Source organism: Myxine glutinosa, chromosome 5 (genome assembly GCF_964187855.1).
Source record: "Myxine glutinosa chromosome 5, kmMyxGlut1.1, whole genome shotgun sequence".
NCBI classification, from domain to species: Eukaryota; Metazoa; Chordata; class Myxini; order Myxiniformes; family Myxinidae; genus Myxine; species Myxine glutinosa.
Genome location: NC_136265.1, coordinates 103,367,992 through 103,395,746, shown reverse-complemented (window position 1 = coordinate 103,395,746; position 27,755 = coordinate 103,367,992). Strand labels below are relative to the sequence as shown.

General features: G+C 42.0%; 2 protein-coding genes across 2 annotated transcripts; both read right to left on the bottom strand.

Annotated features, from left to right (window-relative positions):
- Positions 1 to 979: 979 nt before the first annotated feature.
- LOC144892352 (uncharacterized) lies at positions 980 to 7,546 on the bottom strand. The gene is made up of 3 exons (XM_078778459.1): positions 6,850 to 7,546; positions 6,621 to 6,755; positions 980 to 3,594 (listed from the first exon to the last, which is right to left on the bottom strand). The coding sequence occupies exon 3, from the start codon at positions 3,263 to 3,265 to the stop codon at positions 2,600 to 2,602; it is 666 nt and encodes a 221-aa protein (XP_078634585.1). The 5' UTR covers positions 3,266 to 3,594; positions 6,621 to 6,755; positions 6,850 to 7,546; the 3' UTR covers positions 980 to 2,599.
- Positions 7,547 to 13,847: 6,301 nt separating this feature from the next.
- LOC144892351 (uncharacterized) lies at positions 13,848 to 26,562 on the bottom strand. The gene is made up of 3 exons (XM_078778458.1): positions 26,107 to 26,562; positions 20,549 to 20,611; positions 13,848 to 16,524 (listed from the first exon to the last, which is right to left on the bottom strand). Exons 1-3 carry the CDS (start codon positions 26,237 to 26,239, stop codon positions 15,413 to 15,415), a joined length of 1,308 nt encoding a protein of 435 aa, XP_078634584.1. The 5' UTR covers positions 26,240 to 26,562; the 3' UTR covers positions 13,848 to 15,412.
- Between the last annotated feature and the right edge of the window lie 1,193 nt (positions 26,563 to 27,755).

Here is a 27,755-nt window from a genome sequence, read left to right as displayed (position 1 = left end):
GCACCGTATCAATTATTCACAGGAAAAATGGGAAATGAGGCAGAAATCTGCTGTAAAACATTTATTGACACCATTATTAAAACGCATGGAAAACAGGTTTTTGGAAGGTAACAATGAAGAGGTATTCAAAGCATTTTCAACCATCTTTAAACCAGTGTTGTACATCCGAAGTAGGTTGACCTCAAAGATAAAATTTACAATCGTTTCCCGGCTTCACAAACAGCATCACACAGCAGAAATTCCCACATTTCAAAATGATGAAGGAAAAATGTACCGTCCACATTAAAGTTGAACAAACTACTTCACGATGAAGACTTTCCACAGTTGGTGACAATGGCTCAAATTGTAATGGATCGTCCTGTATCCACTATGGATGATGTGATGGGATTCAACAAGCAGAACCTGAAAAAGACTCGAACACGACAACAAGGATCCAACCTCTGCATGTAAACATGTTAATGAAGGTAGTAAATGAAGGACCGACGGAAAAAATGTGGACTTCACTGTTGGTTGTAAAATGAGGTGAGGTGTAAAAGAAAGGAGGATACAATATATATATATTTTAATTGTTGAACGCCTGTGGAAATGACTGGTGCCTTTTTGTTGCCAATTTGGATTGAATATGCCATTGGAGAATGAGCCATGGGAGTATCCTGTGTCGGAGTGGCGACCTGTCCATGATTGTGCCCAATTCAATCCCACTCCTCCATTTAGGTCTTTAAAACAGCTGTTCACCACCATCTCTTATCTTCCCCCATCCAAAACCTTGATCTTTTCTACCCCCGTTAATTCACCCCAGATCCACTTTTCTGAAATACCAACTTCTTTCCTGGAAGTCCTAGCAGTATCCATGTGTTTTTTACCTCTCCCACCCCCCACCCATCTTTCCATGCCTCCTCCCCCCAAGCCCTCTCACCCCCACAGATCTCCCGATGCCCCTGCTCTCAAATGTTGTATTTGTGTGCTTCCCACTCTCTCCCCATCTTGTCTCCCATTCCCTTTATTTCCTCTTATGTGTCCGTTGTTTTTTTTTTGTTTTTTTTGTCATTAATGTTAGCTCTTACACGAACCTCGATCTTGTATCCCAAAAAAAAAGAAAAAAAAAGAAAAAAAAAGGATTGCTCACGGTCATCTGTACAGCTCTTTTTTTTTTTCTTGCTGTTCTTCTGTCTTTCTCCCAATTATTGGTGTGTGATTGTTGAGATTTTGTTTTGTACTTTTCCTTAGTCTTCTTTGCAATCATTGGGGTTGTAGTCTTTGCTGTTCCGATTTCATGTGTAGCATCTTCTATACACACCTGTTTTTGCTAATGTTTTGCAAGTATTATGTATTACCTCCCCAAACTCCAGTTATGGTGCCCCTCTGAGTCTCGAGAGGGAACACGGCGGAAAGATTTGTTATTTTAAGTGTTCTAATAAACCATGGTAAAACCACACCAAGGCAATTGTAGAACAAAACAAGTAATTGCATTCAGAATTCTCACATACACAATAATAACACTATTAAAGAAAGTACAATGAAAATATCACTTGCATCAAATGAACAATACATGTGATGGTACCATCATTCCCCAATGCTCTCAAAGCAATAAACTCACGACACGCCACACGTGAGTGGAATGTAACACTCCCCAATTCCGTGCACAAATCCCAACGCGGGGTGAAGGTTGAAGTCATGCAGAATGACGAGAACAAGCAGGTATCGGCATGGCGGTGGACGAGGAGTTACGAGGTGAGAGGTCGATATGGGAATTGAGCCGATATGAAAACCAACGGCGATCAACACGATGATGTTGATATGGGAATCCCAACAACCAAACAAGATGCACCAAGCGGACAGCCTCTTCGAGGACAAAATGGCGAATCAGCCTGTAATGGAGGCTCTTGGTTTCCCGCCAACAATAACTCACGATGGTAATAAAACCTGAGACGCAGGTTTAATTGCAATCGCAATATAGGACGATGTCGCGGGCAATCCCTTTCACGGGAAGCCTCAACTCATTCACGACCAATATCAAAAAAGTCCGCTCGCAGCCCCGATGCGATTCACAGCTGCATCTCTCTCATGGCCCTCTCCTCTCCTCCTCCGGTAATTGCCGCGCTTTCCTTCACAAACATTTATTTTTACCATTTACTAAAGTCATCTCCATTTCACACAAAAATCGTAACAACAATATTACCTGAAACTAAAAATCCTACAAGGAAATAATCAACAACAAAGGCGGAAGTGACGGATCCGTAACACAAGGTAAGTTGGAGATATGTTTCCTGGCTTGTTGTTTTTGTTTGTATACAAATTGGATTCAGTAGAAACATGAAAGGGATTAAAAAAACTTTTTATGTATTGGGCCAAACCCACTGTCATCGTTCTGTCCACTTGGTTGAGCCCCATCAGACCAATACCTCCTTCTCACCTCGGCAGGTACATTCTCAGGATATACTAGTTGTACAACATTTTGTAGATATTCAGCCACATCCTTGTTTTGGTATCTAGGTTGCTAAATTCCATTTTGCAAATGTATTGGAACACTTGTACTGTGAGTTGGTGAGTTGGTTTATAGCTTTGATTTTGTTTCATGGGGAGAGGTATGTTTTTAGGATTAGCCTCGTTCTACAGAGGTATTCTTTGGCGATTGTTTTGCACCTTTCTTTTTAACAGACTTCACTTCAGTGTGACACGTTTGATGACGCTTGAAAGAAAATGGGGTGGCAAATGCCCTGCTACACACAGAACACTTGTACGGCTTCTCCCCCGTGTGCTTTCGTTTATGACAAACTAAAGATGATGAAGTAACGAAAACATTGTTGCACACAGAACACTTGTATGGCCTCTCACCCGTATGGAATCTTTGATGTACTTTCATTTCTGATAAAAAATCGAAAGTCTTGCTGCACACAGAGCACGTGTGTGGCTTCTCCAGTGAGTGCGCTCTTTGATGTTTCCTTAAATGCGTCGACTGAGCATAGGCTTTCAGACACAAAGAACACTTGTAGGGCTTCTCACCGGTGTGCGTTCTTTGATGGTCATCTAAATATGTTGAACGAACAAATGCTTTGCTGCACAAAGGGCACTTGTATGGCTTCTCCCCCATATGGATAACTTGATGGATTTTTAAATCTGAGATGAAGGCGAAAGCTTTGTCGCACACTGAACACTTGCATAACTTCCCCCCTGTATGCACTCGCTGATGTGTGTTTAAAGCTGGCGAATGAGAAAAGGCTTTCGGACAAAAAATACACTTGTAAGGCTTCCCTCCCGTATGCATTCTTTCATCACCATCTGAGTGTGATGAATCAGCAAAGGTCTTCAGACGGCTGGAGCAACTGTATGACTCGTCACTCAAGTGTACTTTCTGATGTACTTTCAATGAAGTTAACAGTGCAAATGATTTGTGGCAAACAGAACACCTGTGTGGTTTTTTACTTCCTGGGATATTCTTGAGTTCCTCCGTACAACTTTTGCAACAATAGTTGTATAACACACTTCTAAATGTGTCCGTTTCTTCATCAAGGGCCTTCGCCGTCTGATGGTCGGAAATATCTGAGTAGAACAACTGAGAACAGTTGAAACAAAAAGCCAGTTTCACTTGTTTATCTGTAAAGACAAGTCACATAAAGGATCAAAAAACCACTTACTTTGAAAAATGTAGCCAAATTCGCAAGCATTTCACTCAGATTAGACTAAACTTTGGACGTATTTGTGTCCTCAACTCAAATGAGAAGCTCCATATTAAGGATTATAAAATGGCAGAATTTTCTATGTTCCCAAATGATTCAGACAGTCATTGAGCAAACAAAATAACTTCCATCCACCTTGTATGGCAGAGGTAACGAGTCACATTGCTAGAGGTTTCAATTCATAGCGCATGAAAAGGTCTGATCTGCAGTCTTTCAACCTCAGCATTGCCCAGGTAAAAAAGGGAATTGTAATACCCTCTGCTACCACCACCAGGTGGCGCTTCACAATACGCATTTACAAAGATCATTTTTTCCCCCTCCACCCCCACACTTCCGTGTGAGGCTGCGGCCACATACCCCATGTTATCCAACACACAAAGTTGTATTTGTACCGCAAGTTTGGAATTTGTAACTTAAAAGACGTGGCCGTGCATAGAACACATACAAACAGAGAGCGAGAGAGAGAGCGAGCGAGAGAACGAGAGAGAGAGAGCGAGAGAGAGAGAGCGAGAGAGAGAGAGCGAGAGAGAGAGAGCGAGAGAGAGAGAGCGAGCGAGAGAGAGAGCGAGAGAGAGAGAGCGAGAGAGAGAGAGCGAGAGAGAGAGAGAGATAGAGTTGTTTTGCCTTTTATAAGGTATTGATTATTTTGTAGAAAAATCCAAAATAAATAAATAAATTCCACTGACATTATGGGGTATCATGTGTAGCTCATACCTGGTGTTGGCCTAATGGTTAGGGTGGAGAGCTTGGGATCCTAAGGTCCTGAGTTCAAATCCCCATTGAATCAATGCCAGGTGGGGTTGACTCAGCCTGTCATCCTTCTGAGGTCGGCAAAAATGAGTACCAGATAACTGGTTATAGAGAGGCATTGCATCAGCGGCAGATGCGCCCACTGAAAATGATGCAACCAACAGCCGGGTGGCTGCACATGAACCACGCATGTGTATATCGGTGACAAAAAAAAATCTTGACTTAATCCATTTTTCATTCAGGATGCAACACAACAAAATGTGAAAAAGTCAAGGGGTGTGAATACTTTATGAAGGCACTGCACCTCTGCAGGCTGAACAGTTTACGTTTTGTATCCCATTGATAGGTCAGACCTGCATCCGGACCTTAACCAAAATCTATTCACCTGCCAAATTCATCCGTCAAGTTTTGCCATAATCCGTCCACAACGTTTTGGAATATCATGCCATATATCGTTTTTGACCCAATCTCTCAATAGTAAAGAATCACTTTGAAAATGAAAAAATTCTCGGATCCGGATCTTCACCGAAATTGAATCAATTCGTCCTTTTCACACAACCATGCTTTAACATGCTTGTTAAAGTGGACATCTCTCTGGATGTTTTCAGAGCCCCACCTCAGCACCACCCAGTCTGGCATTTCACTCAGGCCGACTGGCACGGTCTTGAAGCAAACTTCTACACTGGTCTCCCATTTCTACTGTCTCTGACAACTCATCCTGGGAATTCTTCCAAAGAAAACTGCTCTCTCTCAGGCACAGATTTATCCCATCTTGTCTTCATTTGTCATACCCACAACTCTGTGTTTGCCTCAAAATCTTGTGTCCCAAACCCGTCCCTCTCTGTACCCACCGTACCCAGTCGTACCCAGCTGCTCCTGGACTCTGTGTCCTTCTCTCCTGACAAGGTGGAGAAGTTTCTGTCAAACCTCGATTCTGATTCTGCAACTGGACCAGACGGCATCAGCCCACGGGTCCTAAAATCCTGCTCTGCCACTCTATCTCCCCCTCTCTCTGTTCTCTTCACCCTCTCTTTTGCTCAAGGTCATCTGCCAGCATCCTGGAAATCAGCAAACATTACCACTTTACACAAAAAAGGTGCAAAAACAGATCCTTGCAACTACAGACCAATCAGCCTGCTCCCAATAATCAGCAAAGTCATGGAATCCATCATTGCTTCGGATATCAAATCCTTCCTCTTCTCCAATGGCTTGATCTCTGATCATCAATTTGGATTCAGACCAGGTCACTCTACTCTGGACATGTTGCTTCTGCTGTCTCAACAATGGATGGAGGTCCTCAATGCCAAACAGGAAATCAGAGCTGTCTCCCTTGACATATCACGTGCCTTCGATACAGTCTGGCACCCAGCTCTGCTCACCAAACTCTCCTCCTATGGTATCCATGGAAATCTCCATGTTTGGCTTGCGGACTTCCTTTCTAGTCGTAGTCAATGTGTGGCCCTGAATGGGTTTCTCTCATCTCCCCTTCCTGTTCAGGCTGGAATTCCCCAAGGTAGTGTTCTGGGCCCAGTGCTTTTTCTGGTCTTCATTAATGATCTCTCTGACTCTCTGGAAAATCCTCTCTATCTCTTTGCAGATGACTCCGCTCTCTGCCGCTCCATATCTTAACGCTCAGATCAGCAGGCAGCATCCTCCTCACTCTCTGCAGACCAGGACAACATCACAGACTGGTCAAACAAGTGGAACATGTCTTTCAATCCTGACAAATCTCACACTCTCACTTTGTCTCTCCGAAAAGACCTTCTGGAAAACCCTCCCATCTACTTTGTCAAGCTTTTGGGTCTCACTATCTGCCATGATCTTTCCTGAGAAAACCAAATTTCCAAACTGGCCTCCAAAGCCAGTCGCCGACTGGGCATCCTCCGTCGTGCAAAGTCCTTTCTGGGAACTTATGAGCTCCTCACCACCACCCCTCTTGCATCATGTGACGCTTCATGCACCTTCCTTTCATAAACCTGAGTAAAGGCCAGGAATACAAAGTTCAGGACATTAGGAGGATTTTAAATGCAACAGATATCCGGGTCACATGAACATAAGCAAGCCCACTTTGCTGCACACAAGTTAAATGTATGTGTCGTTCTGCATGGCCTGGACTAAAATCACTTCATGATAAAACGAACAAACAAAATGAGAAAACACAGTTTTACGTGTTCTCGGTGCAGCTCGGCTTACCTTGGGCAGGTTTGCTGGACTCTGTAGGTGAAGCATCGCACAGTTCCTGCTTGGCGCATTCATCGCTCAAAGCATCCTGGGAAGTCTGAATAACGTCACCTTGGGAAGATTCTGACTTCACCAGATGAGATTCACCTGCAAACCACGTGATATCAGGTTGCTTTTTTCAATTGAAGGTATTTGTATTAATTATCACTTATTAATATAACAGGAAAATTAACGTTCACACCTTTGCTGAGAGAGGAGTAATCATCGACGAACTCGGACTCCACCTTCACTTCCACAATATAATCTGAAAATGAAACATCTCATTCAACCTCAACTTGGAGCATTTTGAAACAACCTCGTCACCACAACACATGTCAAGTCTGGGTTCACTTTTCAATCTCCTGAAAAATATCCGTATTTTAAAATGACTTGGAAAAGCAAACCGGATGATCTGACCTTCTGTTGGTCAATATTTGACATCGGGACATGTAGAGGCAGGAGAAGGTGATTTTGTCGATTCTACCTGCGTGTCGTCAATACCTGAAAATCCATCTCGAGCCCAAAAGGTTCACAGGTCATCCAAGGACTCCCACGATTAAAATATTGGTTTGTACCTCCTCGGGATCCTAACTCCATGGTACTTTGAAACTGGTCTTTAGCTCGCGACGCGTCAAATCCCATCACATGAAATAAATCTTATTTCATTCAAATCCATTTCAGTTGAAGTTGAAATCTTCCACGCAGATGGCATCGAGATGTGAAATCTTCCTCTTCAGGGAATGCCGGACGTCGTTTTCATGGCAAAATGCCCTCTCCTCCCCACGCCTGGCACAGGTACGCCAAGGATAAGAAGGGAAGTAACTTTGTACAAAAATTGAATTTTTACTTGTTCAGACTCCACTATGACACAAGTGTGTGTGTGTGTGTGTATGTGTGTGTGTGTGTGTAGGCATGTGTGTGTGTGTGTGTGTGTGAGTCCGTGTGTGTGTGAGTCCGTGTGTGTAGGCATGTGCATGTGAGTGTGTGTGTGTGTGTGTGTGTGTGTGTGTGTGTGTGTGTAGGCATGTGGGTGTATGTGCATGTGTGTGTCTGAGTGTGTCTGTGTGAGTGTGTCTGTGTGAGTGTGTGTGTGTGTGTGTGTGTGTGTGTGTGTGTGTGTGTGTGTGTGTGTAGGCATGTGAGTGTGTGTGTGTAGGCATGTGAGTGTGTGTGTGTGTGAGTCCGTGTGTGTGTGTATGTGTATGTGTGCGTGCGTGTGCTTTCATAAATATGAAACCTCTCTCAGAGTGAAAAGTCATTAAGAGTTTCAAAGATGTCGAGGTGATTATAACAAAGATAAAGAAGGGAATTATCGAACTTCTCTCACAACTTGAAAATTAACGAATCTGCTCTCAGGAATCGAAATCAACGAAAGGAAACGCTTCACCGGCTCAAGATATCCAAACAATCGTGTACCACGTGACCCAATCCGGGCCATCGCGGCCCCACGTTACAATCAAATCAATGCACAGCACGGATCCCACACAGGAAGTAGAACAGCACGACGTGCAACGTACCTGGTCCATACACCTTTATATCCTCGGGGGCACCTCCCGGAGAGACCGCGCTTCCTCCATCGGAGCCGCTCGTGGATCCCCAGGAGAGATCTCGGTTCATGGCGCACGATGAGTCCAGGGTGCGGGTGAAGAGGTGAAGACCGCGTGCGCTCAATCTCCTCAGAGACGAGTTCATTAAACGATTCCAAACCGCAGATTCGCGACTGTTCGAAGATTTCATTTTAAAATATTCATCGTGAGGTTTAAAAGTGAAAATGGACACGATCCGCTCCGCCATTCCCGATCCGGAAGTGCAGTCCCTTCCACCATTCTGGATCCGGAAGCACAGTCCCTTCCGCCATTCTGGATCCGGAAGCGTACCGATCAAAGCTTCAATAACAAATTGAGACGAATTAACACCTTTTCTTTTTCAACGGTCAAATTTATTATTAACACCCTTCACGAACCTGATGGCCACGCCCGACGCTCGACGAAGGTTATGGCAGGAATTTGCTTACGGTGCCGGCGATAGCTCACCTACTCTTCGTGAAGGTAAAACACGGAGCTGATTTAACTTGTGGTGGTGGTGTTCACCATGGGGATTATTTCCAGGTACGTTTAACAAGCATCCACCAGTACAATTTTTTTTTTTCCTTTGAAACGACCAGGAAGATCTAAAATCTAAATGAAACCATTTCCAGGGACCAGTCGACCAAGAGTCCAAGACCACAATGCTGGCTGGGTCCCCGGTGGAGCCCTCACATTCTCCTGACACAAACCACACAATTTCAGAGTACTTTCGCTGTCTGTCAATATTTAGCCAATACAGGTATCTCCTGGCCATTTGTTTCATTTTTACCATACCTGAATGTTCAGCATGTAAATTGATCTGCCTTGAAGATGTGGGATTACCACAGGAGAATCCCACGGGCGATATCGTTTTCAACAGAGAGTTTCAGTGTTTTGTTGTGATAAAGAGGAAGTATATATCGTCTAGGAAGTTAGGAGTGGAGGAATGGTTGATCAGAGTAGTGATGGCAATGTACAAAAGAGCGCGCACAGCTGTAAGGACGAAGGACGGGAACAGTGGTGAGTTTGAGGTAAAGGTGGGAGTGCATCAGGGGTCGGTACTAAGTCCACTACTATTTGTAGCTGTGATGGAGGTGCTGGCTCAGAACGTAAAGGAGGGTTTACCATGGGAGTTGTTGTATGCAGATGATCTGGTGTTGATTGCGGAAAGTATGGATGGACTGAAGGAAAAGATGAACAAGTGGAAGGAATGTATGGAGACAAAAGGTCTGAAGGTGAATTTCGGAAAGAAGAAGGTGATGGCAAGTGGTAAAGCATGTGGTGAGGTGGAAAGAACTGGGAAGTGGCCGTGTGCTGTGTGCAGGAAGGGTGTCGGAGTGAACTCCATTCAATGTGCAATGTGCGCTGAGTGGGTTCATCAAAAATGTAGTGGTCTGAGAGGGTCATTAACCAGTGTGGCAGCGACATTCAAATGCAAGGTGTGCACAGAGGGAGCTGCAGATGGAGGAAATGTTGAGTTGGATCTTGGAGACGGCGTGAAGCTGGAAGGTGTGAAAACATTTTGCTACCTCGGAGACATGCTGAATGGAGAAGGTGGATCAGACTCAGCAACGGTTGCTAGAGTGAGATGTGCATGGAAGAAGTTTCGGGAATTGAGTGGCGTGCTGACGAGGAGGGGAGTGTCGCTGAAGCTGAAGGGAAAGGTGTATGCTCCATGTGTGACAGGTGTTATGATTTATGGGAGCGAGACATGGGTAATGAACGTAGAGCAGCAACGAAGGCTGGAAAGGGTGGAAATGTGAATGGTTCGATGGATGTGCAGAGTATCGTTGAGAGAGAGAGGAAGACAAATGATGAATTGCGAAAGATGATGGGAATATTGCCTGTGATTGATGCTGTGAAGAGGAACAGGCTGAGATGGTTTGGTCATGTGTTGAGGAAGGATGAAAGTGACTGGTTGAGAAGAGTGATGGAAATGAATGTAGAAGGAAGTAGAGGACGGGGAAGACCGAGAAAGACTTGGCTAAAGATGGTGGAAGAAGAAATGCGGGCAAGGGGGTTAACAAGGAGAGATGCAGAAAATAGGGCAAAATGGAGAAGATTGTCATGGGGACCGCAAGGCTAACCCCTGCTCTAGCAAGGAAAATGGCCTTAAAATGCATGTTGTTGTTGTTGTTGTTGTATATCTCCAAAACCACTCCATGAAAAATTCAAACATGGTATGTTGTTGTGGAGGGAGAACTCAAGGGTCTTACCCCTGCATTCCCTCATGATCCCAAACAGGGGGGCAGGGATATTTGCATAGCTGTCCAAACCTGAGGGCAGGGAGTTGAAACGCATCTTCATAAGACAGTCTTGTTCCAATGGAAGTCTGTTTCAACATTTCCCACATGCTGTAAAGGAGAGATATGCAGTTTTGTAGAACAACGGGCAGGATAAAGTTGCATTCCGAGTTAATCAATTAAGCTCTGAAGAGGTTAAAAGCTGCAATGGTCAGTTTAACCTTCGGAGGAGTTACAGAGGACATGCAAGCATTTGCAAATAGTTACAAAAACAGGGTCTTGTCTGTATATTGTCTTGCCACATACAAGGCTTTCATCCGCAGCTCAATGGAATACTGCTCTCCCCTCTGGGCCGGTGCTCCTGCCTCACACCTAGCTCGGCTTCACGCTGTTGAAACCAAAGCTTTCAGAATCATTGGAATCTCCCTGGATGAAGCTAACTCCGAGGGCCTTTCACTCACTCACCGCAGGCAGGTTGGTGGTCTTTCTGTCTTCTACCGACTCCTCTCCGGCCTAGCTCCCCCAGCTCTCTCTGTGCTCTGTCCCCCAAATATTCCTACAGGTCGCACAAGATCTGCCTGCAACCCTCTTATGGTTAAACTGCCAAAATCTCGGCTCTCTGCTCACCTTCACTCCTCTTTTCTCCCACCTCTGGAACAAACTCCATCATTCCCTCTCCCTCCAGGTCTTTAAAACAGCTGTTCACCACCATCTCTTATCTTCCCCCATCCAAAACCTTGATCTTTTCTACCCCCGTTAATTCACCCCAGATGCAATTTTCTGAAATACCGACTTCTTTCCTGGAATTCCTAGCAGTGTCCATGTGTTTTTTTTCTTTTTACCTCTCCCAACTCCCCCCCCCACCCTTCCCACACCTCCTCCACCAAGCCCCCTCCCTCCCACAGATCTCCCGATGTCCCAGCTCTCAAATGTTGTACTTGTGTGCAACAGTGTACCAGCCCTCTCTCCCCATCTTGTCTCCCACTCCCTTTATTTCGTCTTGTGTCCGTTTGTTTGTTCTTGTCATTAATGTTAGCTCTTACAAGGGCCTCGATCTTGTATACAAAAAAATAAATAAATAAATAAATGCAGATTAGATCAACAGGACATGTCGATTACCAGAATCTGTTTTCCATACCACTTGTAATCTCAGACATCCTGGCACCAGTGTACTTCTTACTTATTTAAACTCAAGTAAAACATTATATATATGTATTGTTGTGGAAATGAGAATTGTTTTCTTTTGTTGTAAAAAATATCACCCTCCTTCCTCCAGTTGTTGTGTATAAAGGTCAAAGGGCGTCCCGTAGTTAGGTCATATACAATCACGTTAGCCAATAATAGATTTCCTCCTTGTTAGTAGTTATTTCCTTATTCTGTGTATTAGGTTAAGGCTTTGTCTTCCATTAATTAATACTCCATTGCACCGAATTCAAATAGAGTAGATTCCCTTTCATTTCCATTCCCAAAGCCCCATTCCCAAAGCCTCGATTGCCAACTGCATTCGCCGCCATTGCCATGTGCTCCGGCTCGGAGAAGAAAGGCGTGTCTCCACCTCGTCAGAGAGGGGAGGAGTGAGTCGGCCCCGCTCGACCAACCCAGCCAAAGGGGTTTGGCTTGAGCGGGCGGAGAGAGAGCGATCGGGGAGGTTCGCAAAGGTTGAAGGGCGGGGCCTATATAACCCGCAGCGGGACGCTCCCCACGCCAGATGAGTTCTGAGTTCTGCAAAGAGACGAGCTTCAGAGAGAGAGGGGAGACGCGTAAGAGAGGAGCCCTGAAAGCAAGCATTGAGAGAGAGTCCTGAGAGCAAGTAAGAGCAGTACCATGCAGCTTTGACTCCACCAGGCAGCGTTGGCTCCACCAGGCAGCTCCGACCCGTTACCCCGCGGGAGCCAGATTGCGGTGGCATCGGTGGCCGTCGAGGTCCAGCCCGACGTCCCGTGCGGGGTCAAGCTCCAGCCAGCTCCGTGCCTTCCTCTTCCTCCAGCCATACACCACCTGCCGTTCCTGTCATCATCCCCCGTGTAAGTGTGCTTGTAGTCTGTCTTTGTCTTGTCCTGGGGTATTAATTAAGACTGTAGGTAAGCTGGCGTTGCAATGTGTCTCCTTGATTCCTTCTGTCTTTATTTTATTATCCTTCCTCCTCCTTGGTTTCTTTTCGTTGTAAATAGTATTAATAAATTTTTCTCGTATTTCAAACCCTTTTTGTCTTCTTCTTCTTCACATCCGTCGTCTGTCTTTTCCCCATTGAATACCTGTGGCACGATTTTGCCAACGTTAAGGAATCGGGTCTAGTCATTGTTAACAGTTCGTGCTGCGGCTGCCATCCGCTCGGCAAATTAACATCTTATCCGCGGTCGCGAACGGGGCTGTGCACCGGCCTTTCCGGAGGTCGCGGTGCAGCTACAGGGACCACGTCGGTCAGTCACAAACGAGGGGACTAATCCCCTCTCGAGAAGGGATCCGAGGCCGACGTTGGGTTCCGTAACAATATATACACATGTTTAACATGTTACAAGATTTCCTAAATTATAATTCGTCATGTATGTAACATGGTACAAATGAATTCACCATTGAGAAGAGTGAATTGAAATGTTAAAGCACAATATATATACCATATACCGAACTAGAACCTAGATCCCTTCATAGAACCATCTTTAAAGACCATTTTTCCCTGCAGAGCAGGGGTTGGCCTTTTTTGGGCTCCGTGGTCCCCTTTTTGAAGCAATGTTTTATGGCCGGATGCCCTTCCTGCCACCAACCCTGCTAGTTACCTTTTTTGCGACACACATGGAATTACCCGTTAACTGGTACTCAAGTTGCCGACCTCGGAAGGCTGACAGGTTGAGTCAACCCCCTTGGTGTCAATACAGCGATCGACCGGGATTCAAACCCAGGATCCTAGGATCCCACGCCGGCACCCGAACCGCTAAGCCAGCACCTTTATAAAGAAACATGATTACAAAAAACTGCACAAATCGATTCACCATTGGCTTGGTTCGTAAGCAACAGATGGTTTGACATTTCCTTCTGCAAGAGCCCAACAGTGCACGATTATAAAGTGCACGATTTGAAATGATTTCCTATCCTGATAAAATAATTCCGGTCAGAATGCGGGTGATAACTCACCGACTCTATAATAATAATAATAATTCATTTATTTTGTATAGCGCTTTTCAAGTAGCCCAAAGGCGCTTATTCTGCTTATAATTCCTCCCACGTTGTCGGGTACTCCCCATGGGGAATAAGATATGTTAATGATGATGTCATCGGTGCCTTCATTATGACGTCATAATTTGACAAGTACAACACGATCTGGTCAGTGTCAATTTTTTTGTCTCTGCAACTGTTGGTCCGATGGACACGGAATTTTCACCAAAAGAGACCCTCCTCCTGTATAACTTTTTAATGATAATTATGACATCATAGGACACATGGTAAAGGCACAGGCGGAGTTTGGGGGAAGCAGGAGAGGGGGGGGGGGGGCAATGCCCACATCTTGTTTTTTTTCAGTAGTTTACAATTAAGATAAAAACATCTTGTATTTAAACGTGAGTAACAATAATGAACGTAAACTGTATTTGTGATTTCACGTACACTAACTACACTTACAAACAGTAATTTTGGAAGTCAAACCGAGCTACCCTTTATTAATATTATTAAGCCCTTGCCCCCCACAAATAGAGAAGTCAAACTACGCCTCTGGGTACAGGCGCCATCTTGAAAAAAAACTAAAAACGTTGCACCTCCACATCTCCGAAACTGGTCCATGGGAGAAAATTGAAACATGGCTCATTGTAAAGAACTCCCAATGGGGAATAAGTGTTGTTAATGATGACATCATTGGTGCCTCAATGATGACATCATAATTCGACAAGTTCAACGCTTTGTCCGATCAGTTTGAAATTTCTTGAGCGTCATCTACACAACAATTATATTAACGAATGTGAATATACGATGTCATCGGTCACTTGGTCTGGCAGCCATATTATATCAAAGAAAAGAACCCTTCAAAAACAGAAGAGTTGGCTCACACCAAGTTGAATGCGTGGGGTAGGTGAGTATTCCATGAATACCATCTCATTTATTTTTGTATACAAGGTCAAGGCTCATGGAAGAGCTCGTTGGACACCTTCTCTCCTTTCTACTGTGACAATGTTCTCATTACTTTCTGCATATTTAAACCAGAGTTACAGTTCCTCTTGTGGCGCTGCACTCACCTCCTGTCCCTCCATGTGTGGTACAGATCCCTTACAATCCATTGGGTACTCCTTCTCTTTGAAAGTTTGTACTGTGGTACTTCCATTCCAAGTGTGAGTGCATTGTGGTAGTGGTGGAAGTTCTCCATTCGTTGGTAACAATTCACTTATCATTGCCTCTTTCTCGTCTTCTCTTCATTGTTTTTCTTCCTCTGGGAGTTTCTTGTGGTTGTTGTTGGTTTTTCTCTTTTGTGTGAATATTTTTATGTTGAGATAAATATGATGAACAAACAAACGCCTTGCTGCACACAGAGCACTTGTAGGGCTTCTCCCCTGTGTGAACGTTTTGATGTTGCCCCAAATATGATGAAGAAGAAAATGACTTGCTACACAAGGAGCACTTGAAAGGCTTATTTCCTGTGTGGATGTTTTGATGTTGATCCAAATATGACGACGAAGAAAATGTCCTGCTACACAAATAACAGTTGTAGGACTTCTCTCCTGTGTGTATCATTTGATGCCTCCTCAATGTTCTTCTGTTAGAAAATGCCTTGTGACACAGAGGGCACTTGTGGGGCATCTCACCTGTGTGTATATTTTGATGACCCTGTAAATGTTTCGATTGAGTAAAGGCCTTATTAGTTATTACACACAGAACACTTGTGTGGCTTCTCTCCTGTGTGTATTCTATGATGAACATTCAGATGGGTTCGTTGACTGAACATCTTGGGGCATACAGAACACTTGTATGGCTTGCATCAGGGGTGTCTTCTTAGATGAACGCGTAAATATGGGATGCGAGCAAACGCCTTGGAGCAAATAATGCAGCTGAATGGCTTCTCACCTGTGTGGATTGTTTCATGCATTTTCAGTTCCGAGATAAAGGTGAAAGCCTTGTTGCACACAGAGCACTTGTGTGGCTTCTCTCCTGTGTGCACCTTTTGATGCTTGTTCAAATGTGTCGATTGAGCATAGGCCTTGGGACACAAAGGACACTTGTAGGGTTTCTCGCCTGTGTGTATTCTTTGGTGACCTTCTAAATTTGATGAACGAGCAAATACCTTGTTGCAGACAAAACACTTGTGGCACTTCTCTCCTAGGTGTATTCTTTGATGTCCTTTTAAAGATGTTAACTCAGCAAATGATTTTTTACACACAGAACAATTGTGTGGTCTCTCTTTGTGTATTCTTTGATGAACGCGTAAATATGATCGGCGAGCAAACACCTTGCTGCAAATAGAACACTTGAACACCTTCTCATCACTTGTGTGATCACTTTTGTGAATTATTTGATGTTTTTTCAAAGATGAAATTCGATCAAATGCTTGGCTGCACAAAGAACACTTGTGTAGTTTCTCTTTCTCTTCTTTGTGTATTCTTTTATGAATGCGTAAATATGACGAGAGGGGAAACTCCTTCTTGCATGTGGTACATTTGAACGGCTTCCCCTCGGTATGGATTATTTGATGTATTTTCAACTCTGAGATTAAATCAAAAGCTTTGTTGCACAGACAGCACTTGTGTAGTTTTGTTCCTGTGTGCATTCTTTGGTTATTCAAATGCGATGAATGAGCAAACACTTTCGAACACAAATGACAATTGAATGGCTTCTCACCCACGTGTACTTTTTGATGTTCTTTGAAAGACGATAACATGGAAAATGATTTGTCGCAAATGGAACACTGGTGTGGTCTCTCACTTTGTGGGATATCCTTGAGTGCGTCTGTGCAACGTTTGCACCTTTGCTCGTTTGACATGCTGCCAAATGTTCCGGTTTCTTGAGAAATGATCTGTGTCACCTGCTGCACGAAAACATCCGCGTAGAACAACTGGGAACAGTTGAAACAAGAAACTGGTTTCCTTTGTTTCTCTGCAAAGACAAGTCACAGAAAGCATTTAAAATTCACCTTAATTAAAAAATAAATTGCATAATTGACATGTATTTCACTCAAATAACAGTGAATATTGCATAATCCCTGGTGTTGGGCTAGCGGCTCGGGTGCCGGCTTAGGATCCTAGGATCCTGGGTTCGAATCCCAGTCGATCGCTGAATTAACGCCAGGGGGGTTGACTCAGCCTGTCATCCTTCCGAGGTCGGCTAATTGAGTACCAGCTCACTGGTAATTCCCTGCTTGTCGTTAAAGGCGGCAAAAAGGGTTGGCGTCAGGAAGGGCATCCGGCCGTAAAACATTGCTTCAAAAAGGGGACCGAAAAACAACAACAACCACAGTTCCCGAAAAAGGCCAACCCCCGCTTGCGGGGAAAAATGGCCTCTAAAGGTGGTTTTATTGCATGCTCAAGAGATTCAAGAGGATTCAAATAATTGCAGATTTTTAGATGTTCCCAAAGGAATAAGACAGCTCCTGAGCACAAACGGACGACGTCACAAGATATTATTTTTCCATTTTTCTGCACAGAGTATACGAAGCTAAGACTTGCGGCTGTTTCATAAGGTATCCCCACATCCTATTCATAAAGCTCTCGTGTAAATTTAGAATCTCGTGGACACACCATCAGGAATGGTGAGAGTTATGGAGTTTGAGAATGAGCTTCTTTCAAAGGTTACTCCTCAAATAAATAAGATTTGCCTAGTTTATCCCTTCAGAGAGGTACTGGGAGTATTGAAGACTTCCCTGAATTAAAAGCCACGAGCAACGGTACCCGCTCTACGGGTGGGGCTTCAATTGGGAGGCCCAAATGAAAAGGCAAAATATCAGAAATTGATCAGTGCAGCCGTTTTTGCGGTACCCAGGACAATAACGTTAGGCAGGAGTCCAAACCTGAAAATGCTGGAGACCAAACCTGAAATTGGGAAAACAATAAAGCCTATTTTACTCCAGGGGGTCCCAGGATTACCCACCCAAAATTTCGTTGCGATCAGTTCAGCCGTTTTTGCGGTACCTGGGAACAGACAGACATTTGGTGAATTATAGTATGATGCTCCAGGTGTTGAAGCAGGGTTTGACCTTCAGTAAGTTATCTATGAGAGTTGCAACCATTATCTTTCTGTCAATCGGTGAAGGATTTGTCGAAAGTACTGCCAGATGATCAGCAAAATGGGAAAAATGTTTTTTTCCAGAGAAAGTGAGGACAAAACAGTAACGATAATAGAACGGAATTCAAAATGCTGTCATAGCATAAGACGGTGACATGATAACGTCTACACTGCAGAGTTTATTGTATGTGGGCAGCTCAGGTTTGAACACAGTCAGTTCTGCAACATGCATGTGGCTGTGCCAACAGGGTTTTACCTTAAGCACGTGGGTCATGAGACGGACAATACGATTAACTTGTACTTTAAAAAAATGCCTGAGTGAATGCACCAGAGAGCAGATTCAGTTGCATTCATTTATATTTGTGTCAAATTTGAAACAGCTCAGATGAACTAGCACACCATTCCAACACGGACATAAAAGGGTTCACACTTGTTGAAAAGCTGAGCTGCATAGGATGAAGGGCTAATGCGCAAAACCTTTTGTTTTGACTAATGTTGAAACATCAGATGCATTTTACTTCTCACAGAGAATAGTTGATTATAAACAGAAGCTAGAATGGCACTCGGTAGAGCGCATACCTCCGCCAGGCTAACAGTTTACGTTTTGTATCCCACTGATAGGCCGGACCTGTATCCATACCTTCACCATAAGCATGGTGTTGGCTTAGCGGTTAGGGTGCTGGCTTGGGATCCTAGGATCCTGGGTTTGAATCCCGGTTGATCGCTGAATTAACACCAGGGGGGTTGACTCAGCCTGTCATCCTTCCGAGGTCGGAAAATTGAGTACCAGTTCACTGGTAATTCCCTGTGTGTCGCAAGAGTCGACTACCAGGGTTGGTGGCAGGAAGGGCATCCGGCCATAAAACATTACTTCAAAAAGGGAAACTAAGGTGCCCAAAAAAGGTCAACCCCTGCTCTGCGGGGAGAAATGGCATCTGAAGGTGGTTCTTTCTTTCTTTTCTAGTTTCATCATAACCTGTCCACAACCTTTTTGAAATGTCATGTTATATATCGTTTTTGGGCCATGTTATATCGTTATTGTTTATCATGTTATATCGTCATATATCGTTCTCAACGTTGAAGAATCACTTTTAAAAATCTACTATCTGAATTTGGATCGAGATCTTCACCAAAATCTTATCAATTCGTCCTTGCCATACACCCAACCTGTCCACCAAGTTTCGTCTGAATCCATCCATAACTTTTTGAGATATCTTGTTGACAGGCAGACAGACAGACAAACAGACAGGGGTGAAAACATAACTTCCGTCCACCTTCAGTGAGGAGGTAAAAATTCTAAAATCTTCGTATCTTGATCTTAATCAATATCTAATTAATTCGTCGTTGTCACACACCCAAACTGTCCACCATTTCCGGACAAAGCCATCCATAACTTTTTGAGATATCCTGCTCACAGGCAGACAGTGAGACAAACAGGGGTGAAATATAACCTAGGTTCTCCTTCTGAGGAGGAAGTAATGAATGAGCTTCATGTTGATAAATTCTAATGTTTAACCTGTCCTCTGACAGAGACTGACAAAAGCCTTCCTGAAGAATTGTATTCCATTCCAAGTTGCCAAGGACATCAGTCTGACAGGGACCCTGAACCGTGGGATGAACAAATCTAGCATAACTAAGATCGTGGATGTGGATGAATGAAATCAACACAATGATGAGACAATCGCACAAAATAAGGGATACAATCCAAAAAACGGACCTCGACTTCTGACCAATCAAAACTGATCTCAGATGTTAAATGAAAGGGTCCAGGCTTAATATTGTTACGTTTGTGGGGTAGAGATGAAATACTCGAGGAAAGGTCGGATGGTTTAGTTTAGCATGGACTGTGTTAAGCGAAGAAGAGGCCCACGTAAAATCCTACACTTTTTTTTTTGAAATACCAACTTCTGTCCTGGAAGTCCTTGGTCTCCTTGCGTTTTATACCTCCTCCCCCCCCCCCCCCCCCCTTCCCACGCCTCCTCCCCCCAAGCCCTCTCCCTCCCACACTTCTCCCTGCTCTCAAATGTTGTGTTTGTGTGATTCCCCTTCTCTCCCCATCTTGTCTTCTGCTCCCTCTTTTTATATATTTTGTTTGTCTGGTTGATTTGTTTGTGAAATAAATGCTAGCTCTTTCACGAGCCTCGATTCAGTACACAAAAAAGAAAAAAAAGAAAAGGATAAAAAAAGCCCTCCTCTCCTCCAACCGGCCCCTTGACCTCTCAAATCTTCCGATCGCGTCCGTCACCTCTGATTGGCCGAGCGCCTTTTGCCCTTCGTGTCATGCCATAGGAGGATGGCCAATCAGTGTCGCATGTCCCTCATCTTCCTTCCTCTCCAATCGGTGCCCTGGTCTTTGCTCGCCCCTCCCCACTGTCAATCAAGAGTTCTCCTTGGCGTGGCTCTCGGCCTGCCTGTTCGATGCCTGTCTTAATGCCGGCGTTGTGCACGGCCGCTTCCTGTCTGCTTTTCCGTAAGTTCCGTTGTTATTGTGGTGGAGGGGGACGAATTAATGTGTGCGCTAATGGGCCTAACTAATGTATGTGATGTATTGCCATAAGGGACACCAGGATGATTACAGGTTTCACACACGTGGGAATTAGCGTAATCCCTACAACTATTTAACATGCCCCATTCCTAGTAATGGGGATGAAGATACACCTTAATCCGAACAAACCGCCTACACAGAACTTATTACAGGTGAGGTTCCCTACCACGACAGCTGGACACCTACCTATGCAGATCTACCTAAATCTATATATATGCCCCGACCCAAAATTCATAATAGTATCGTGCTCTGCACGACATATTCTTGTTTATTTATTTTTTTACTCTCGAAGACATTTGCATTATTATTATTCATGGTGACCTCAAACAGGAAGATTGTTAGTATTCTTCAGACCTTGGACAAGCGACGGGTAATCATCAATGAACTCGGACTCCACCTTCACTTCCACAATAAAATCTGAAAATAAAAACATCATTTTCAAACTCAACTTTAAATGGCATTTTAAAACAAACTCAAGATCACATAACATGTCCAGAATGTGTTTTCTTGTCAATCTCCTGAAACATAGTGATTTGAAGCTGATTGGGAAAGTAAACCCAATGACCTATTCACAGCATATAGATGAGCTAAATGACCACGTTATCACTATGGTTGACAATATTCGAGCCACGACTTAAAACTCCTCTTTTACCATCAAGGGTGACCTCAAGGACCTTGATATGGGATCACTAACGCATCATACGTTATTGCTGCAAATCGTTAACGGGGCTCCTAGTGGCTCTGCTGCTCTGGATAAGATTTTGACGGATCTATTCGATATTGATACATACTAGGGCATTGCCCGTACGTGGGTGCCCGTTCCTTGCCAAAAAAAAAAAAAAAACGCTACCCGTACGCTCTACCCCGCCCGTACGCCCGTAAACAAAAAATAACAACGCTCTTCGCTTCCGCCCTTCGCTCTGACTGAATTGGGAGAAATAATGCGCATAAGAAATCGAATTACGTACCGTAATGGCGGTCAGCTCGTAACGCGCACACTGTCCGGAAGTTCGCATATCGCATATCTATCTATCTATCTATTAATGCCCATTTATTCAATTATCGCCAACGTATTTTGGCTTTTTGCAATTTAATCGCAAGGAAAAGTAGAAAGAGAAGAGGGAAAAAAAGAAAAGCCTTGCCTTGCTGCAAACAGCTGCTGCAAACAACAACAACATGGAAGGCTGCACTGTCCGGAAGTTGGCATATCGCAGTTACGATTATTTTAGTGTTAATGGCCAATTATTCAATTAGCGCCAACGTATTTTGGCTGTTTGCAATTTAATCGCAAGGAAAAGTAGAAAGAGAAGAGGGAAAAAAAGAAAAGCCTTGCATTAACGCATTAACGCTTGCATTGCATTAACGGTTCGGCACACGTGATAGCTCGCTGCTCTCTGATTGGTTGAAGCGTTTTTTGGACATAGCTCGGTAGGTACTTGTCCGATTAATTACAAACCTTGAAAAGGCACATCCTCGGGTCCCCAGCAATATACCTGGCAAGTTTCAAGTATATCGGACCCGTGGTTGTCGAGAAACAGCGGTCACAGACAAACACACAGACACACAGACAGACACACAGAGATTGCTGGAATTATAGATAGATATATCTGCCCCTACATCAATCAACTTGCGATCATACTCTCCATCTTTACCAATTAATACCATCCCTTAACCCTATCTGGGCTGGGGTGTGGACAAAATGCCCCCCAACCCCTCGTCAATTTTCACGATAACTTCCAAACCGCAGCTGATCAGAAAATTTCCTTTCATGACTTTTTTTCAGGAGAGTCTCGCACAACTTTTGATACCATATTTACGAAAATCGCATGTAACGTTTCAGCGTTACATAATTTTTTATGGTCGCATGTACGTAGAAAACTGTAATTTCTCCATATTTGTGTGTGTAAAATTTACCCAAATCAGTGTTATTTGCACTAGCCCATTTATAAATAAATCTGAAGTTTTGTCCCATTTTGTCTTCTTACAACAAGAAGGCATGTTTGTCTAATGGCCTTCTATATGCAGTGCCTTGAGAAAGTATTCACACCACTTGACTTTTTTTCTTTACAGCCTGAATTTAAAATGGGTTAAATTGAGATTTTTTGTCACTGATTTTCACATAATACCCCATAATGTAAAAGTGGAATTTTATTCTTAGAATTTTTACAAAATAAGATTTTTTTTTGTCACCGATTTACACATAACACCCCATAATGTAAAAGTGGAATTTTATTCTTAGAATTTTTACAAAATAAGATTTTTTTTTGTCACTGATTTACACATAACACCCCATAATGTAAAAGTGGAATTTTATTCTTAGAATTCTTACAAAATAAGATTTTTTGTCACCGATTTACACATAATACCCCATAATGTAAAAGTGGAATTTTATTCTTAGAATTTTTACAAAACAAGTTTTTTTTGTCACTGATTTACACATAACACCCCATAATGTAAAAGTGGAATTTTATTCTTAGAATTCTTACAAAATAAGATTTTTTGTCACCGATTTACACATAATACCCCATAATGTAAAAGTGGAATTTTATTCTTAGAATTTTTACAAAACAAGTTTTTTTTGTCACTGATTTACACATAACACCCCATAATGTAAAAGTGGAATTTTATTCTTAGAATTTTTACAAAACAAGTTTTTTTTGTCACTGATTTACACATAACACCCCATAATGTAAAAGTGGAATTTTATTCTTAGAATTCTTACAAAATAAGATTTTTTTGTCACGGATTTACACATAATACCCCATAATGTAAAAGTGGAATTTTATTCTTAGAATTTTTACAAAACAAGTTTTTTTTGTCACTGATTTACACATAACACCCCATAATGTAAAAGTGGAATTTTATTCTTAGAATTTTTACAAAACAAGTTTTTTTTGTCACTGATTTACACATAACACCCCATAATGTAAAAGTGGAATTTTATTCTTAGAATTTTTACAAAACAAGTTTTTTTTGTCACTGATTTACACATAACACCCCATAATGTAAAAGTGGAATTTTATTCTTTGAATTTTTACAAAATAAGATTTTTTTTTGTCACTGATTTACACATAACACCCCATAATGTAAAAGTGGAATTTTATTCTTAGAATTTTTACAAAACAAGTTTTTTTTGTCACTGATTTACACATAACACCCCATAATGTAAAAGTGGAATTTTATTCTTAGAATTCTTACAAAATAAGATTTTTTTGTCACGGATTTACACATAACACCCCATAATGTAAAAGTGGAATTTTATTCTTAGAATTTTTACAAAACAAGTTTTTTTTGTCACTGATTTACACATAACACCCCATAATGTAAAAGTGGAATTTTATTCTTAGAATTCTTACAAAATAAGATTTTTTTGTCACGGATTTACACATAACACCCCATAATGTAAAAGTGGAATTTTATTCTTAGAATTTTTACAAAACAAGTTTTTTTTGTCACTGATTTACACATAACACCCCATAATGTAAAAGTGGAATTTTATTCTTAGAATTTTTACAAAACAAGTTTTTTTTGTCACTGATTTACACATAACACCCCATAATGTAAAAGTGGAATTTTATTCTTTGAATTTTTACAAAATAAGATTTTTTTTTGTCACTGATTTACACATAACACCCCATAATGTAAAAGTGGAATTTTATTCTTAGAATTTTTACAAAATAAGATTTTTTTGTCACCGATTTACACATAACACCCCATAATGTAAAAGTGGAATTTTATTCTTAGAATTTTTACAAAACAAGTTTTTTTTGTCACTGATTTACACATAACACCCCATAATGTAAAAGTGGAATTTTATTCTTAGAATTTTTACAAAACAAGTTTTTTTTGTCACTGATTTACACATAACACCCCATAATGTAAAAGTGGAATTTTATTCTTTGAATTTTTACAAAATAAGATTTTTTTTTGTCACTGATTTACACATAACACCCCATAATGTAAAAGTGGAATTTTATTCTTAGAATTCTTACAAAATAAGATTTTTTTGTCACCGATTTACACATAACACCCCATAATGTAAAAGTGGAATTTTATTCTTAGAATTCTTACAAAATAAGATTTTTTTGTCACTGATTTACACATAACACCCCATAATGTAAAAGTGGAATTTTATTCTTAGAATTCTTACAAAATAAGATTTTTTTGTCACGGATTTACACATAACACCCCATAATGTAAAAGTGGAATTTTATTCTTAGAATTTTTACAAAACAAGTTTTTTTTGTCACTGATTTACACATACCACCCCATAATGTAAAAGTGGAATTTTATTCTTAGAATTTTTACAAAATAAGATTTTTTTGTCACCGATTTACACATAACACCCCATAATGTAAAAGTGGAATTTTATTCTTAGAATTTTTACAAAACAAGTTTTTTTTGTCACTGATTTACACATAACACCCCATAATGTAAAAGTGGAATTTTATTCTTAGAATTTTTACAAAACAAGTTTTTTTTGTCACTGATTTACACATAACACCCCATAATGTAAAAGTGGAATTTTATTCTTTGAATTTTTACAAAATAAGATTTTTTTTTGTCACTGATTTACACATAACACCCCATAATGTAAAAGTGGAATTTTATTCTTAGAATTCTTACAAAATAAGATTTTTTTGTCACCGATTTACACATAACACCCCATAATGTAAAAGTGGAATTTTATTCTTAGAATTTTTACAAAATAAGATTTTTTTGTCACCGATTTACACATAACACCCCATAATGTAAAAGTGGAATTTTATTCTTAGAATTTTTACAAAACAAGTTTTTTTTGTCACTGATTTACACATAATACCCCATAATGTAAAAGTGGAATTTTATTCTTAGAATTTTTACAAAACAAGCTTTTTTTTGTCACCGATTTACACATAATACCCCATAATGTAAAAGTGGAATTTTATTCTTTGAATTTTCACAAAATAAGATTTTTTTTGTCACTGATTTTCACATAACACCCCATAATGTAAAAGTAGAATTTTATTCTTAGAATTTTTACAAAATAAGATTTTTTTTGTCACCGATTTACACATAATAATACCCCATAATGTAAAAGTGCAATTTTATTCTTAGAATTTTTACAAAATAAGATTTTTTTTGTCACCGATTTACACATAATACCCCATAATGTAAAAGTGGAATTTTATTCTTAGAATTTTTACAAAATAAGATTTTTTTTGTCACGGATTTACACATAATATCCCATAATGTAAAAGTGGAATTTTATTCTTAGAATTTTTACAAAATAATTTAAAATTAAATCCAGAAATATATAATTTGCATAAGTATTCAACCCCCCGAGTCAATACTTCGTAGAAACTCCTTTGGCAGAGATTACAGCTTCTTGGGAATGTCAACAGTCCACAACTATTGGAGATATCCTGTTCACAGACAGACAAACAGGAGTGAAAACAACTTCCATCCACCTTCAGTGCCTAAGATATTTATGAAGAAGAAGAAGAAGAAGAAGAAGAATAGCGAAATATAACAAACTAGCCGGGTCACCCGTGGGAATCCCACGGGCATGGATGTGTGTGACATTTCGACATATTGAGTTCGATGCAGCAACATTCATTTTTACAAAATGGTTACTGGCAAGTCATCACATCAGATCCAGAAATGGTGTAATGAACACAATTTATTTATTTCACATAATATGTGACCCCTCACTCCTCTCCACCTGACACTCTCCTGTCTATACCTTCACCTGACACTTCGCTTCACCACCTCGGGACATCGAAACGACCAAACCATGGCCGACGGTATCCGCTCGGCACATCGTGAAATTCCTCAAACTCAATAGATACGACATCCTGAAATTCCGTCAGCAAGGAACCCTCACGGGAACCAGACCGTCGGCTACACCGCGTGGAGCGAGCCGCACGTACCGAGACCGGAGACGTCGGATGGATCGACCCTGGACCCGGGGTCCACCGAAGAACCTGTGTTTCCTCCATCGGAGCCGTTCGTGGATCCCGGCAGGTTCTCTTTGTGCTGCTCACCGAAGAGATGTCGCTTCATGTCGCACAGTACAGTACAGTACAGTGCAGTGCAACACAATTCAATGCTTTTCAACAACAACGTGCAAATCCCTTCAATTGAAGGATTTGAAGGAGTTATTCAGCAATTCCAATCCGCAGATTCGTCACACATCGAGGATTTCCTTTAAAACATTGGTAACACTTAAATGTCTCAAAACGAGCTTTGTCTCTTTATTGAGACATGAAATCATTAAAACCAAGAAGGTAAACTCGGTAGCGCGTATAATTCCGCCAGGGTGAACCGTTTTGTCTCGAAGAAAGTGGATTCATTCACCAGGCAGTATCTGCATGACGAGCTCTCGCGAGATCTCACACGATCCCGTTCAGGGCATGAGGACACGTGGTATTCCACAAAACCCGAACACGTGGTATTACACAAAACCCGAACACGTGGTATTACACAAAACCCGAACACGTGGTATTACACAAAACCCGAACACGTGGTATTACACAAAACCCGAACACGTGGTATTACACAAAACCCGAACACGTGGTATTACACAAAACCAGAACACGTGGTATTACACAAAACCAGAACACGTGGTATTACACAAAACCCGAACACGTGGTATTACACAAAACCCGAACACGTGGTATTACACAAAACCCGAACACGTGGTATTACACAAAACCCGAACACGTGGTATTACACAAAACCCGAACACGTGGTATTACACAAAACCCGAACACGTGGTATTACACAAAACCCGAACACGTGGTATTACACAAAACCCGAACACGTGGTATTACACAAAACCCGAACACGTGGTATTACACAAAACCCGAACACGTGGTATTACACAAAACCCGAACACGTGGTATTACACAAAACCCGAACACGTGGTATTACACAAAACCCGAACACGTGGTATTACACAAAACCAGAACACGTGGTATTACACAAAACCCGAACACGTGGTATTCCGCAAAACCCGGACACGTCGTATTCCGTTAAACCCTGACACGTGGCATTCCACAAAACCCGAACACGTGGTATTACACAAAACCCAGACACGTAGTATTCCACAAAATCCGAACACGTGGTATTACACAAAACCCAAACACGTGGTATTCCACAAAACCCGGACACGTGGTATTCCGCTAAACCCGGACACGTGGTATTCCGCTAAACACGGGCACGTGGTATTCCACAAAACCCGAACACGTGGTATTCCGCAAAACTCAGACACGTGGTATTCTGCAAAACCCGGACACGTGGTATTCCGCTAAACCCGAACACGTGGTATTCCACAAAACCCAGACACGTGGAATTCCGCTAAACCCGGACACGTGGTATTCCGCTAAACACGGACACGTGGTATTCCGCTAAACCCGGACACGTGGTATTCCGCTAAACCCGGACACGTGCTATTCCGCTAAACCCGGACACGTGAAGCAGGAACAGCATTGCGTCACAGTCTCCACTGATGGGCCACGGATCTGTGTCTGGACTTTTGTGTGAGACGAGTTGTGTGAGACATTCGATTGGAACCTCC

Excerpts from the sequence above, each read along its gene's own strand:
- LOC144892351 (XM_078778458.1), bottom strand. The coding sequence starts at position 26,239 with ATGAAGCGACATCTCTTCGGTGAGCAGCACAAAGAGAACCTGCCGGGA. Across the intron at positions 20,612-26,106 it reads ATCCGACGTCTCCGGTCTCG|ATTTTATTGTGGAAGTGAAG; the intron begins GTACGTGCGGCT and ends TTTTATTTTCAG. Across the intron at positions 16,525-20,548 it reads TTACCCGTCGCTTGTCCAAG|AGAAACAAAGGAAACCAGTT; the intron begins GTCTGAAGAATA and ends TTGTCTTTGCAG.
- LOC144892352 (XM_078778459.1), bottom strand. The coding sequence starts at position 3,265 with ATGCATACGGGAGGGAAGCCTTACAAGTGTATTTTTTGTCCGAAAGCC.